Source organism: Pleurodeles waltl, chromosome 5, assembly GCF_031143425.1.
Source record: "Pleurodeles waltl isolate 20211129_DDA chromosome 5, aPleWal1.hap1.20221129, whole genome shotgun sequence".
Taxonomy (NCBI): Eukaryota; Metazoa; Chordata; class Amphibia; order Caudata; family Salamandridae; genus Pleurodeles; species Pleurodeles waltl.
The window spans coordinates 132,306,271-132,321,819 of NC_090444.1; the positions used below are offsets into that span (position 1 = coordinate 132,306,271).

At 44.8% G+C, this 15,549-nt stretch overlaps 1 protein-coding gene across 1 annotated transcript in view; it reads left to right on the forward strand.

Moving 5' to 3' along the window:
• Positions 1 to 15,549, forward strand: part of XDH (xanthine dehydrogenase) — a 411,630-nt gene that overhangs the window by 125,348 nt on the left and 270,733 nt on the right. The window contains exon 12 of the mRNA XM_069233805.1: positions 1,919 to 2,070. Coding sequence (XP_069089906.1) covers positions 1,919 to 2,070 — 152 coding nt within the window. The remainder of the gene's footprint in view (positions 1 to 1,918; positions 2,071 to 15,549) is intronic.

The window sequence follows — 15,549 nt, forward strand, 5'->3', positions numbered from 1 at the left end:
ACCCACCCACATATATGTATATATATATATATATATATATATATATATATATACTAGCAAGAAGCCAGAGGTGTTTTTTGGCCAGACTTAATCAGATCCTCATTGTCTTCTCATTGCCAGGCATTTGGTTGATGTAAGTGACGCGACGTTGAGCATTTGTGAGGGCTAGGTGTAGGTAAAGCGTGCATGTTGGTGTGATCATAGTGTAAAAAGGCATTCTGCTCTTTGAAGTTCTTTGGACCGACATCCAGCATGCACTTTGGAATTACACGAGTAGGGCAGGTGGGTTTCGGTGGAGCAAAGGGGGCAAAGAGAAAGTAAGATTCATCAAAGAAAAACAGGAACATAGTCTGAAAGGTGCGAAAAAGAAAGCTGATGCAGTGAGGTTAGCAGGAAAGGAGACAGGGCTATATATATATATATACCTTCTGCTGTGAGGGGCAGGTGGTCATAGAGTTTAAGGCAGTATTCACCTGAGTCCTCATTTCTCTTAGAGAAGCAAATGTCCATGAGGGATTGTTGTTTGCTGTTTTTACTGCTGATGTGGGACATAAACGACCCACTCCAACCGTAGCATCAAAAAATCACATTCTAGACAAGAAATTAATAGCATCACATATCACTTAGATCCCATATTTTATTTTAAAAAACAGTGGCTTTAGAATCTTGCAATACAGGTTTACAAATACAGGACAATCAATTACATCACGGGTTATACTGCATTTCATCTTCAAAGGGCACACATACAAATGTTCATTTTCTTTAACTATTACAGTCTCATGTAGGACTCCCCACAAGGGGTTACATCCTAACCTGTACTTTACAATTTCACGCCGAAGTACAGAATGTGGCAAGTAAAAATAAATAAGTAAACACATTGCATTTTACCCAAGACAAGAAATATTTCTTGATGACCTTTGTGTATTTAACAGAGCCTTCGCCCATTTAAGCTCATTACGTTGTGCTTCTAGCCGACAGATCTGTGATAATTTGATTACTCTATCATCTGCTGAGAGTTTGTTTAAGAATTTTAAAAAACGCATACCCGCCGTGTGAGACCAAGATAATAAATCCATTTCACAATCATTGACTCTTTTGGTATGTTTAACATTCTCTTTAAGAAGCTACATTCCAGTAGGTCTAAAACATCACTCATTTCTCTGCAAAATGTTTCCGTTCTGTAAAGTCCTAATGGAGGAAATGTGTGCAAACATGATTTCAAAAGAGGTAAAAACGATAGCCCTCCTTATATGTTGAATTCATCTTCACAAGGGAACTTGACTTCAAAAGTGTTATGGATATTTAGATGTGTATTCCAATTTGATTTTTTAGAAAAGAGCAGTCCTAACTATTTATATATTCAAACAATGCATTTTTGTCCCATCTAAAATCCAGCTAAAAAGGGCTGCCTTTTACCCCAAAATTACTTTTTTTAAATTCAAATATTGATATTTAGAAAGTTTGCTTTTTAAAATTCAGTATGGATGTCAAGTTTCTCCTGAAGACCCCTGGGGGTGTAGTCTAATATGATGAGGTCATCAGCATACATTAAACAAGGTATATGAGTATGTCCCATTTTAGATAAAAAAACTTTTGTAGTGTTTAGGAAGTGGGGTGGATCAGACACATGTAATGTGGAAAGAATCAGAGATGGCTCCAATTCAATGTATGTAACGCTTAAATTAAAGTCAATAGACTCTGAGAAGCATTGAAGTAAACGTTTAAGATTTTTGATCCACCTTTGAATGGCCCAGCAGCTCTACCATGCTTGAGCGATAATGTTGTTACTTTGATATTTTTCAAAGAGAATAATGCAGTTATCTCTTTATCCGTTTTTTATATTTATTATCTGGTGCTTTTAGGGAGGAGGCGCCTTATAAGCTTAGATTACGTGCAATAAAACTCTTTCTTCTTCCAGGAATTGCCTTCGGAGCGGCCTGCTCCTTGGCCTGCATGGAAGAGGTGCTGAAGAGGGCGGTGACTGAGCTCCCTCCTTATCAAACAGAGGTGTTCAAAGCAGTTTTGGAGCAACTCAGGTGGTTTGCAGGACAGCAGATCCGGAATGTGGCGGTGAGTCACCGAGCGAATGATTGACTGTGTGAATAAAGTCCAGACATAGAAGGTAACTGGAAACTATATCAACATAGGCCTCTTTGTGGGCCGAGGAGGAACACTGAGAATGCAGGAAGCTAGGCTTCAATGTTTGGGGGGCAAAGTCATCAGGCTCGGTGCAAGGGTTAGCAGGGGTCACATTTAACAATTGGGGTCCTTGTACTTGTGAGTACGTACTCCATGTTGAGCTACAATGTGTTCAGGGAATTTGGGATGCATTTTAGTTAGTGGGAGCAACTAAAATGCAGGCAACGGTGCTTCCTCTCAGATTAACATTTCTAATTGAGGTTCAGGCAGTGTTCATTGTAAAATGGGCACATGACTCTATAAAGGAATTGTACACGAAACGGTAATACAGCAGCAGAAAACAGCAATTTGCTGTATGCGCTCATAAGAGACATTTTTGGATCTTTTGCATTCATTTTGTACCACCGCCTCAATGCCTCGTGATAAATCACGTTCATATATGCATACCTATGTGTTGCATTTTATTATGTACCTCCACGAAATACATAACACTGCAATGAAGAGAATTGTTTCTTTTGAGAAATCTGATGGAATATTTGCTCAGGGGGTTGGAATAGTTAGATGATCTATCAATGGGCACAAAATGAAAAGAAAAATGATAGACGGTAGGCTTGTGGAGAGAGGAGAGAGGGATGGACTATTGGCTATGCCCCTGCAGCAGGGGACATGGGGTAAAACTGTGCCATATGGCTGTGACCCTGACTGATCCAAGGGATTCTCTACAATCAGATTAGCATACTCCTTGCAGGGCCCAAATGACCCTAAACGTGCTGGACAGAGTGCAGCGAGGCTGCAATAGAAAACCCATCTTTTTAAGGGACCCTGCTGCTTGGCTCGTGCTGAGAAATGCCCTTCTAGGCAGCCAAGAAAAGAGTATTAATCTCAGTTGCAGGGGAGCGAACTATGGCCCTCATTAAAACCCTGGCGGACGGGGGAGAAGTGGCGGTAAAACCGCCAACAGGCTGGCGAAAAAAAAAAATGGTTACCGCCATGGCCATCTGCCACTTCTCCACTCCGACCGCTGGGCTGGAGACTATGGTCTCCAGCCCGGCGGCCGTCACCAGACTGCCGGCGGTATCACAACCCTTCATACCGCCATGGATTTCGGGTGGTTTGGAACTGCCACAAAATCCATGGCGGTAGGCACTATCAGTGCCAGGGAATTCCTTCCCTGGCACTGATAGGGGTCTCCCCCACCCCACTCCCTCACCCGAGTCCTCCCCCCACACCCCACTGCCACCCCCCAAAGGTGGCAGGACCCCCTCCCCACCCCCACCCCCACCCCCAACATGCACATACACACACACCCCTACACGCACACATACACTACAACACATACCCGCACACATACAAACAGACATGCACACAGACTGACCCGCACACATTTCCCATACACACAACAGACCCCTGCATGCATACACGCACTCACACACCTCCTCTACCTACTCAAACGCACAACACACCCCCATGCACGCACACAAAAAACAACACCCCCCGCCCCCCTCCCCTAACGGACGATCAACTTACCTTGTCCGTTGATCCTCCGGGAGGGGACGGGATCCATGGGGGCTGCCGCGCCACCAGCTCCCCGTCACCAGAACACCGCCACACCGAATCATGGGACGTGATTCGGTGGGCGGTGTTCTGATGACGGGGCGGTGGAGGTGGAGCAGCCTCCACTTCCCCGCCGACCGCCAGTATGGCTGCTGGCGGCTATCCGTCCGAAAAAGGACGGAGGGCTGAGAGCAGTCATAATACGCTGTGCGGAAAACCGCCTGCACTGGCGGTCTTCAGCACGGCGGTACCTCTGCGGTCTTTAAAAAAGACCGCCGAGGTCGAAATGAGGGCCTATATATGCGTATCTTCTGATGGTGGTGTGCATCTGTCATCTTGTGATCCTCTGTCTGAAATGGTAACTTTTTCTCTCTAGTCCTCTACTTACTTTAAGACAGGAAGCCATGTTTACACAATGTGGCCATCCAAATTCTGGATATTCACAGTTTGATTCCTCCACTGTGAGAGGTCCTACTTCGAAGGAACCCTTATGTCTAGTTCCTAATCCCTCGCCCTTGGATGTTGCTAGCCAAGGAGAGGAGGGCTGCTGGCCCTCACTTCCTCATGTTTCTGTCTTACATGTGAGAATAGACTCGATCAGCATCTGCATCCACTGAGAAGATCACTCCTTGTAAGGGTTTGCCACGTGTGCACTGAAACTGTTAACTACACAATCTGCTTCAAGGTGGTGGTGCACCTACAGGAGTCAGCCATGTACAGTCAAGCAGAATGTTCTTAAAGTATAGTGGTCATTGACAAACCTAGAAGTAAAGCTTGCCTTATGCAGGCTCAATTGAGACAGGGGCTCATGCTGCAACCTTTCATTCCACGAACCAACCTGTATGTGATTTACACACCTACGACCTTACTTAGACAGTCCCTGCAATATCAAGACTTTTTCGGTTTGTTCTGCCTAGTCCACAGTGAGTACTCGGCACAGTGACGTGCATTCAGCGAAAACCTTCAGACAGAAACATGAAGAGCAAACCAAGCACAAGAAATGCTGATTAAAAAATCATGGAGCCCAAACATTTACAGAAATAACTACCTCTATTCCAAGAAAAAAATGCATTGAATTTTAAATAGCAAAAGGTCAGAGGCTATAATGTTTTTAATGCATACAAATTGCAAAAAACGTTTTCAATATGACAAGTAATTAGCACCGGTTTTGCCAATGCTATGTGTAGTGAGAGTGAGCTGTACAAGCCTGAGGGCCACAGGCTGACACTAGGCGTTAGAAATGTGAGCAATACAAACCTGCAGTTTCACAGGCTGTTACTAGGTGACCCTACAGTGCGTAATGCAAACCTTCAACACCATTGACTGTGCCTTGGTGCCCCAAGTGTGGAGAGCACAAGCCTGCAGCATTGCACTAGGGTCCATATTTATACTTCAGTTGCGCCGAATTTGCCTCATTTGCCTCATTTTTTTGATACATATACGGGACGAACTTAACTTCATATTTATATTTTGATGCTTGACACGTCTAACGTTAAAATATAGGAGTTTGCGCCATTTATTGGATGCGTGAACCTACCTTGCATTAATGAGATGCAAGGTAGGCGTTCCAATCTAAAAAATGGTGCTAACCCTATAGCCCCATATTTATCCCCCCCTGTGCTAAAATGACGCACGGCTGGGAGGAGGAGCCAAAGTTTGCTTTGCACCATTGTTTAATGCTTGGGTCAGACCAGGCGTTAGGGGACCTATGGAGCCATTTCCATGGTTTAACACCATGGAATGGGTCCACAGGTGCCCTCCCCAAGCCCCAGGAGCACCCCCACCCACACAAGAGGGACACCAGAGAATGGGGGACCCCATCCCAGGTAAGTAGGGTAAGTATTGGTAAATATGTTTTAATTTTTTTTATAAAATGCCATCGGGGGCCCTAACTTGGGGCCCCCTTCATAGTACAGGGTGCAATGGCCAAAACTAGGGGACACTTGTTCCCTGTGCTGGCCATTGGGGTGGTGCGCATGACTCCTGTCTTTCCTAAGACAGGAGTCATATTTTTGGTGGTTGTGCACCAGGCAATGTCGCTGGTCTGGTTAGAGGCATATTTTTTGCCTCTAACCAGGCTAGCGTCATTTTCTGACTCACAACTCCCTCCTTCCCTACTACCACCCCCACCTGGCTAGCTTCTTCTTCTAAGACGCTAGCCCAAGTTTAGCGCCGGCTTGCACCATTCAATAAAAACAGCGCCTGGCTGGTGTTGTTGAATGATGCAAGCCAGCTGTAAACTTTTTGCCGCAAAACTGCGTTAGCGCAGTTTTGCTGCAAAAAGCAGAAATGTGGGCGTAGGTGTCCTGAGAGTGAGCCACAAAAGCCTGCAGTTCCACATGATGTTGCTAGGAGCGATAGGTGAAACCAATGGCCTGCGCTGACATTGTCTTCTAAGCAGATACATCAATGGTCCACCGCCGAATTATGCAGGGGTTCATTAATATGAAGATCATTCAACATCACTGTGGATGTATCTCCAAAACAGACATTTACACTTATTAAAGGATAAGGAGAAGTGAGTTGGCAACTCTGTTCTGGCACTCTTCCTTCCCTATGATCCAAAACCTCCTAACATTGCTCATGCATTTGCCAAAAGGCCCAAAGGCAGACAGACGCACAGTACCTGGCATGCGTCTCACTCATACCTATTCAAAATGACCCAAAATACATTTGTTACCTTCTTCTTCTAGCAAATGGCACCATATTTCAGGGATTTGGGTGAAAGCATGCACCCCTTTTCTGGTGGCATCGTATATGCATACCTTTTATTTACTTTAGCACAGATCCAGCCCTGAATGGCACCCTCACACATGGCAAACAGTGCATGAAACACTTAAAGATAAAACCAAAGCCAAGGTTTCTCATCAAAGGCTCATACATGTTAAACTAACCTTCATCAATGATAGAAGGCATTGAAACCTGCCCTTCTAATTTCAAGTGAAGGATAGATCTATATGTTCTCACTATCGCAAGTTTGGGGACCAGGAACAGGGCACCGACATGGAAGACGTAGATAGAGAAATATTACTGAAAGACACAGTGCACATAGGCCCATGTTTATACTTTTTTAGCGCCACATTTGCACCGCTTTTTGGCACAAAAAGCAGTGCAAATGCAGCGCTAAAAAAGTATAAATATGGGCCATAGTGTCTGTACATTTGTACATGCCTGTGTTTGCATGCATTAGCCGACTGTGGCCAACTACGTTAGCTTTATCAATGGTTGTTTTAAATGTTGCTCATTATGAACCCATCAAGGACGCCCGAGCTGCTAAATTTCAGGACCTTTTATCATTTCAATACATGTTTATTAAAACTTGGTAGTTGTTACAATTTTGCTGCTTGCATCTTTGTTCAAGCTTCTGCAAATGTAAACTGACTTATCATGGTTTACTCAATTGGTGGACATTCACATCCTTGGAACATGATGATGTTTATCTTGAACTTCTGTTATGAAAGTGACTCATAAATGTAGGAAATGTAAGATATGTTAGGTAAGAAATCAGTAAACCTTGTCCCACTCAGGTTATTTATGGCTGCACTTTAGACAACATGGCCCACATTTATGGGCTTTTGGCACAGGGCATTGCAGCAAGTCACCCTGCTGTGTTGCCCAGCATCAAAGGGAAAGGGCAAGAATGCAATACGATGCATTCCAGTTCTTTCCCACTGCGCTGGAACCGTTTTGGCAGCCTACCGCCAACGTAGGCACACTTGCACTATGTCTGCGTTGTAGGCAGGATTGTACAATCCTGGGAGACATTTTTCCTCTTTCTATGTGTGCAGCAAAATGCAGTACACATAGAAAGAGGAAAAAACAAGGATAAATAACAATATTTCTCCTTATTGCGCCTCCCCGGGGGAGGTGTAAGGTTTTGGCAAATCCCCAAGTTTACAAGCTCTTGTAGATCTGGGGGTGCTTCAAGATCCATGGGTTTTGCATGGGAACACTCATCGCAACACCCATGGAATGCCTTCCTTGTGCAGAGTAAGGCAACACAGCAGTTTGCACTGCCTTGCCTCACTCCATATCCATGAGGCCATTCAAAGCCACGCAAAGTGGATTTGCGTGGTCTCATAGATATGATTTCAAGGTTTGCACCACCATTGTGTCACAAAAAGTGACGCAACAGCAGCGCAGGGGGTTCATAAATATGCCCCTATATTCTCTGCATACATAAGAGAGTAAGGTAACGCCATTGAGTCATGGCTCCTTTGCCCTCAAATACTGCGAGGTTTAGTGAGCATACAGCGTACGAGGGCGTCCTTCAGAAATGACCCTCTGCCCCTTGAAGTGAACCACATCCTGACACAGGTTTTATTTGTATATGTCCTGAGCTCCTGCCGATGCTGGAGATTGCTTTTACTAACGACCTGCAGGAGATTAGAGAAAATACGTCCCTAAGTAAAATCAGCCAGCAGGCAGCCTTTGAATGTACTGCACATAAGGCATAATATTTCGATAAAGCTAGCCTAGTAAAAAATATCGACCATAATAGCTCGATATTTGCTACCAGATTACAAGTTTAATAATACTGCTTTAGGTTAATGATTAGCTTATACTCAGCAGTAGTGAAAGGTTAAGCAACAAGGCACCTCTGTGTGGTGACTCAGCAGAAATAGCCCAGTGCACTGAAGTGGGTTTAATACTTCCTGTTGCGGAGGCCTTACTCTTCCGGGGAGAGCTTACACAATAGGATTTAAGGGCCTGATTTATACTTTTTTAGCGCCGCATTTGTGTAATTTTTTTTATGCAAAAGCAGCACAAATTTACAAAACATAATTGAATTTTGTAAGTTTTAAAAAGGCGGTAAAAAGGTATAAAGCAGGCCCTTGATCCTAAAAAAAAGATCATACAGGAAAAGGATGAGGGGGGGTTCCGTGATGCCAGATCCGTGATGTAGCTAAGGTCCCCGGGTCTAAGAAAGGGTCATTGGGAAAGCAAAATGAGGCTCTAAGGGGCTCCCTCCATAGTGCAGCATAGGCACAATACAGTACGCAACAGCCCATGACAGTAGTACAAGGTGGGAAGTGGCCCTACAATTCTCCAACGTCCCCTCACCACAGCCCACGGGTTATACAAGCAGGCTTTGGAAAACCAAGGAAAGGCATAGAATTGCTCCCTTCATGAGGCAGCATGAGCTTAGCATAACATGAGCAGGCAGCCCTTGACAACGGTGTAGGGCTCACTAATGGTTCCTCTAGAGATGCAATGTAGTCTATTGTTCCCAAGCATACACCCACCACAGTCCAAAATGTGTCTGGATAAAGTCTCTCACCATCCCATTTCTTATCTGTGGATACAGGAATGCTTTTGGTTTGGGGCAGTAGTTGATTTTGTTCGTGACCCATGAGATTCACATGCTTCAGGCATATATTCTGGTATGGTAGAAACACTCTATCCCAGGATGCACAAGTGTGCCCTTGTCAGTGGTGGGGTGGGTTGCACTCTGGGGGGGTTTCACCTGCCTCAACGCAGCTACATAAGCATGGAGAGAACATACATACTCTCAGACTCTTGCTGCCAAAGTAGGCCAAAGTAGGCTATGTATCTTTCAAGACCACAAGGGTGGGCATAGCTGTCAGACAGATATCCTTTCGGTAAACATGGTGACTATCTTAATACTTTGAAAGATGATGCTTAACATGGAGTGACAAATGAGAAGCAGACATATTGGAACTGATTATTGTGAGAAAAACACTCTGGCTTGCAAATCATACTAAAACAAGGCATGTAAGTTGGGAAGAGTGAAAAAGTATCTGCAAGTCACTTTGATTAGTAAATAGGAATGTTGTGTGGGCTCAAGAACGAGAATCGGAAGCTGGGGTCTTCCTGTTTTCTTTGTCAGAGCTGCTGTTAGAGAAAGAGAGATAATATAAAAACTAAACAGTTATACCATTTAATCTGGACATTCAGCCCCAAGAATTAACACTGATAAAGAACTGGATCCCAAATAAGATCTATCTCATTGAAGGAACACAATAGGAAACACCTTAATATATAATTCAGAAGTCTGAATGCAGGGACTCTATTTGGGAGACATGAAAGATAAAAATCTACACCACAGTTGTGCCCCCCCACATCCCACTGGCATCCTTAAAGTTTAAATAAATTGACTGTATAAGATTAAGAAAGAGGGATAAAGTAAAACATTAAATAATGCAATTTTTGTGATTTGTCTAAAGAAGATAGAGGAATCTCCTGGTACACTCCACTCACTGCCTCTTAAACCATCGAGATGCCCAACAGCAAGATGACTCACCCGTGTGAGACCTTAGAAAGGACCTTACCTCATAACATCAATCAGAACTGTAGAAAATTACCTCAACATATAAGACAGCTATGGTATGTTAACTGTATTTTGTGTGTCAAAAGCTTTGCAGTGTTTTTTTGCAAGATAGCATGAACTGCCAAGCACATGCATTGATGACAATCCTACCAAAAAGGTCTGTGCATGCAGGTCATCAGTGCTGCACAGGCTAATATTTTGGGAACTGGGCAAGAAACTAGAAGACTTGTTGGTCCTGGCAAGGTCACAGAAGTTATCTAACAGTAGATTGAATTAAATGGAATCAGCTCTGGCTCATTTAGCCATCAAGATGGAACCAACGAACAGTGCAAGCGTTATTGAAAAAACAATTAATGCGATGCAAAAGAGGGACACTCCACAAGTGAAACTTTGAAGCGTAGCACAACATGCTATGGAAATCCCTGAATGGGTCTTCATTGTCCAACAAGGTACCCAGCCATTGGAAGAAAGTGATAACTGTGGCAAGACAATCACTTTGCTGGGTGTAACTCAGTGGCAGCAGAGGCAAAAGAATAGGTGAGAAACTAATGACAAGATTGTCAATGAAAAATCTCTTTATGAAAACTATCAACACGCAAGAGGATGTGACAGGACACATGAACAAAAGATCTTCCTCATCTTGTATACAAGGGAAGTCCAAGAGACCACAACCAACCTGTTAAGTGAGTGGTCAGAACTAGAAAATAAAGGTGCATATTAACTCTGGTGCATCTGTGAATATGATGGACCAAAAACAATTCTAGAGTCTAACAATGATGCTGAAACTGAGGACTGTCAAAATTAGAATTTACACTTACAGGAGTGACACACCCATCCCCATAGCTAAGGTATTCCTCACACAAGTACAGCATCAAGTGCATACTGTTGATGCCAAATTTCATGTTGCTTTCAAAGGTACAGGGACTTTGATCTGCTCTAGTACTGCAGAAGACTGGGTCTCGTTTTCTTTGTAAGACAAGTAAGGAAGTGTCACTTCGGGAGCACACTGATGGACTTTGAATACTTGTTCCAGGGGTTGGGGCATCTCAAATATACAATAGCCATGCTTCATATACACTAAACAATAAAGTCAATTGCACTGAGACACTGTCATGTTTCAATTTTATCTCCTTCCATTTGGGGGGGGAGGAACTTGTGAAGTTAAAGCAAGGAGTGATAGAGAAAGTGTATGGGACCACCCAGTGGGGTTTAGCCATGGTTGTTGCTTTAAAGCCCGAACAACTGCATCTGCATTGACAAACTGTTCCTCAGAAAAGGCATATCAGCTCTACCCTGGATGACATTATTGCAGACCTGAATGGCTCACAGTGGTTCTCCAAGATGTCCTTGAATGCTTGATGTCAGAAGTTGCTCTTTGACCCTCTAAGCAAGTTGTAGAAACCTCCGGAGACAGACTCTTCTAAAAGTAGGTTTATTAACATAGAAATCCTCCCAGTATATATTCAGCTTACAGCTCCACCGGCACCTTCTCCTGTACTGTAAACCGTTCATATCCTAACATTCCATCCCTCCATTTTACATTCTAGTAGCTCCATCTCTACATAAGTATATAACAAACTTCACTTATGTGAAGTGGTAAAGAATGCTAAGTTTTAGTTTTTGCTCATTTGTTGAGATGTTTCAGAATGCCATTTTAGAAGTGTTCTTTGTAATAGAGGGTGTAATAAACATAAGCGATGACATCTGTTTAGGGGAAAATCCACCAATGGCTAAGAGTCACACATTACTAAGGCTATCTGATCAGGGTGAATAGGGACAAATGTGTCAATTTTTTGGAAATGTGATTTCCTAAGATGACATTTTTGTTGGTTTAAAGACATTGGATGAAATCCAGAGTGCCTCCTGAGCTCACCTCAGCTAGAAAGTTAAGACATGTTCTAGGGATGGCTAATTACAGTGGATAATTTATTCCTAGACAGGCCCCTTTAACCCAACCAAAATGCAGAAGCATTTAAGCAAGCCAAAGAGGCTCTCATACATAATGCCATCATGACCTATTTTTACACACATAAATCCTCATAGTTGATGCTAGCCCAGTTGGCCTGGGGGCTGTATTGGTTCAAGAGACAAAGTCAGGAGCATGGGCACCCATTGCAATTACAAGCAAGGCCATTACTGATACAAACTGAGAGGGAGGCTTTGGCCATTAGGCACTCACCTCCATCAGTATCTGCAATGTAGGGAATTCCCCATTGTCAAAGTTCACAAGCTTATAGTTAACTTGTTTGATGGAACATCTCATCCAACTCAACCATGGATAGATGTGGATAATACAGCTGCAATAGTACTGTTTCCTAGTCCTATACAGACCAGTGACTGAGGACCCTGCTGAATATTTGACCATGCATCCACTGAATTACAAACTGGGGTTGAAAAAGATAAAGGTGCACAACGACTCACGAAATAGAATGTGTTGCATGCTGGAACATAAACGATCATATTATCTAATACCCAAAGACTTGACCTCAGATATCGGCAAATGTTATCTCAACTGTGACGGGAGCGAGATAAACTCAGCACGACACCAAAGGGATTTGTATTGAGAGGACTGCAAGAAAGGATGGTGATCTTAACCCATCTAGAACACCACAGTATAGCAAAGACAAAGCAGGCTGAGAAAGAAAGCTTTGTTTCCTGGGTTGGATCGAATGGTGGAAGAGATTCTGCCAATGGAACAGTGAACAGGAGCACAGTCATGTGAACCCTACAAATTAGTGAGTTTGGGCTTTTGCACATTTTCAGATGGACGTCAACTATTGGTGGTGACGTATTCTTGCGCCATGTTTCCAGTGATAGAATTAGTACTGCCCACTGTGTTTTAGCATGTGAAACCTACCCTGGGTAAGATAATTGCCACACACGGCGCACATATGGTAATCAAGACACATAATGGTTCACATGCCAAATCGCTGGCTTTCATAACTACTTGAGACAATTAGGAATACATCGCAAAATCACATTCCCCTCGTCTCAAGCCAACAAGAAAGTGGAAGACTTCATGTGGACATTATAGGAAGTTGGCTCTGTATATACTATTTCAAAGTAAGAAATAGTGTGCACAAAGTCCAAGGATTCCCCTTCGAGGTAAGATAGTGGCAAATTTTGATAATTCTAATGCTCTATTTTGTGGGAGTGTGGTCGAGCAGTAGGCTTATCAGAGGGTAGTGTTAAGCATTTGTTGTACACACACAGGCAATAAATGAGAAAACACACTCAAAGACTTACTCCAGGCCAATAAGGTTTTATATAGAAAAATACATTTTCTTAGTTTATTTTAAAAACCACAGGTTCAAGATTTGAAGTAAACACATAAAATGCAAGGTACTTCACATAGGTAACTTAGGAACCTTGAATAAAAGCAATATCATATACAGTCTTTGTTAAAATGGCAATGAGCTATTTTCAAAGGGGGGACACTGCAAAAATCAACAGTTCCCGGGGGAGGTAAGTAAAGGTTAGTTTGGGAGGTAAGTAGGACACTTACAAGTCTCAGTTCCTGGGCATAGGCAGCCCACCGTTGGGGGTTCAAGGCAACCCCATAGTTACCACACCAGCAGCTCAGGGCCGGTCAGGTGTAGAGGTCAAAGAGGTGCCCAAAACACATAGGCGCCTATGGAGAACAGGGGTGCTCCGGTTTCAGTCTGCCAGCAGGTAAGTACCCGCGTCCTCAGGGGGCAGACCAGGGGGTTTTTGTAGAGCACTGGGAGGGCACACAAGTAGGCACACAAAACACACCCTCAGCGGCGCAGGGGCGGCCGGGTGCAGGTTGCAAAGCAGGCGTCGGGTTTCAGATAGGAAACAATGGAGGGACCCGGGGGTCACTCTAGTGGTGCAGGCAGGCACAGGGGTGGGCTTCTCGGGACAGCCACCACCTGGGCTAGGCAGAGAGTTGCCTGGGGGTCACTCCTGCGCTGAAGTTCGGTTCCTTCATGTCCTGGGGGCTGCGGGTGTGGTGCTGGTTCCAGGCATCGGGTCCTTTGTTACAGGAAGTCGCAGTCAGGGCGAGCCTCTGGATTCTCTCTGCAGGCATTGCAGTGGGAGCTCAAGGCGGTCATCTCTGGCTCCCTGTGGGGTTTGTTTTCTGGATCTCGAGCCGGGGGCGTCGGGTGCAGGGTGTGAAGTCTCACGCTTCCGGCAGGAAACGTGCAGTCTTTGAAAGTTGCTTCTTTGCAGCAAAGAAGTAGCTGGTTTTGAGGAGAGCCGCTGCTCACAGGATTTTCTTGGTCCTTTAGTCCAGAGCAGTCCTCTGAGGCTTCAGAGGTCGCTGGTCCCTGTCGGATGCCTCGCTGGTTGCAGGTTTTTTAAGTTAGAGACAGGTCGGTACGGCTAGGGGCAAAGCAGTTGTTGTCGTCCGTCTTCTTTGCAGGCTTGTATGTCAGAAGTCCTTCTTGTTTCTTCAGGTTGCAGGAATCTGATTTCCTTGGATCTGGGGTGCCCCTAAATACTAAATTTAGGGGTATGTTTAGGTCTGGGAGGGCAGTAGCCAATGGCTACTGTCCTTGAGGGTGGCTACACCTTCTTTGTGCCTCCTCCCTGTCGGGAGGGGGTGACATCCCTAATCCTATTGGGGGAATCCTCCAAAACTAAGATGGAGGATTTCTAAAGGCAGGGGTCACCTCAGCTCAGGACACCTTAGGGGCTGTCCTGACTGGTGGGTGACTCCTCCTTGTTTTTCTCATTATCTTCTCCAGCCTTGCCGCCAAAAGTGAGGGCAGTGGCCACAGGGGCGGGCATCTCCACTAGCTGGGACGCCCTGGGGCGCTGTAACAAAAGGGGTGAGCCTTTGAGGCTCACCGCCAGGTGTTACAGGTTACAGTTCCTGCAGGAGGAGATGAGAAGCACCTCCACCCAGTACAGGCTTTGTTCTGGGCCACAGAGTGACAAAGGCACTCTTCCCATGTGGGCAGCAACATGTCTGGTGTGTGGCAGGCTGGCAGAAACTGGTCAGCCTACACTAGAAGTCGGATTGGTATTCAGGGAGCATCTCTAAGATGCCTTCTGGGTGTATGTTACAATAAATTGCACACTGGCATCAGTGTGCATTTATTGTGCTGGGAAGTTTGATACCAAACTCCCCAGATTTCAGTGTAGCCATTATGGAACTGTGGAGTTCGTGTTTGACAAACTCCCAGACCATATACTCTTATGGCTACCCTGCACTTACAATGTCTGAGGCTTTGCTTAGACACTGTAAGGGTATAGTGCTCATGCACACATGCCTTCACCTGTGGTATAGTGCACCCTGCCTTAGGGCTGTAAGGCCTGCTAGAGGGGTGACTTACCTATGCCACAGGCAGTGTGAGGTTGGCCTGGCACTCTGAGGGGAGTGCCATGTCAACTTAGTCTTTTTCTCCCCACCAGCACACATAAGGTGTGAGGCAGTGTGCATGTGCTGAGTGAGGGTTCCTCAGGGTGGCATAAGACATGCTGCAGCCCTTAGAGACCTTCCCTGGGATCAGGGCCCTTGGTACCCGGGGTAACAGTTACAAGGGACTTATCTGAGTGCCAGGGCTGTGCCAATTGTGGAGACAAAGCTACAGTTT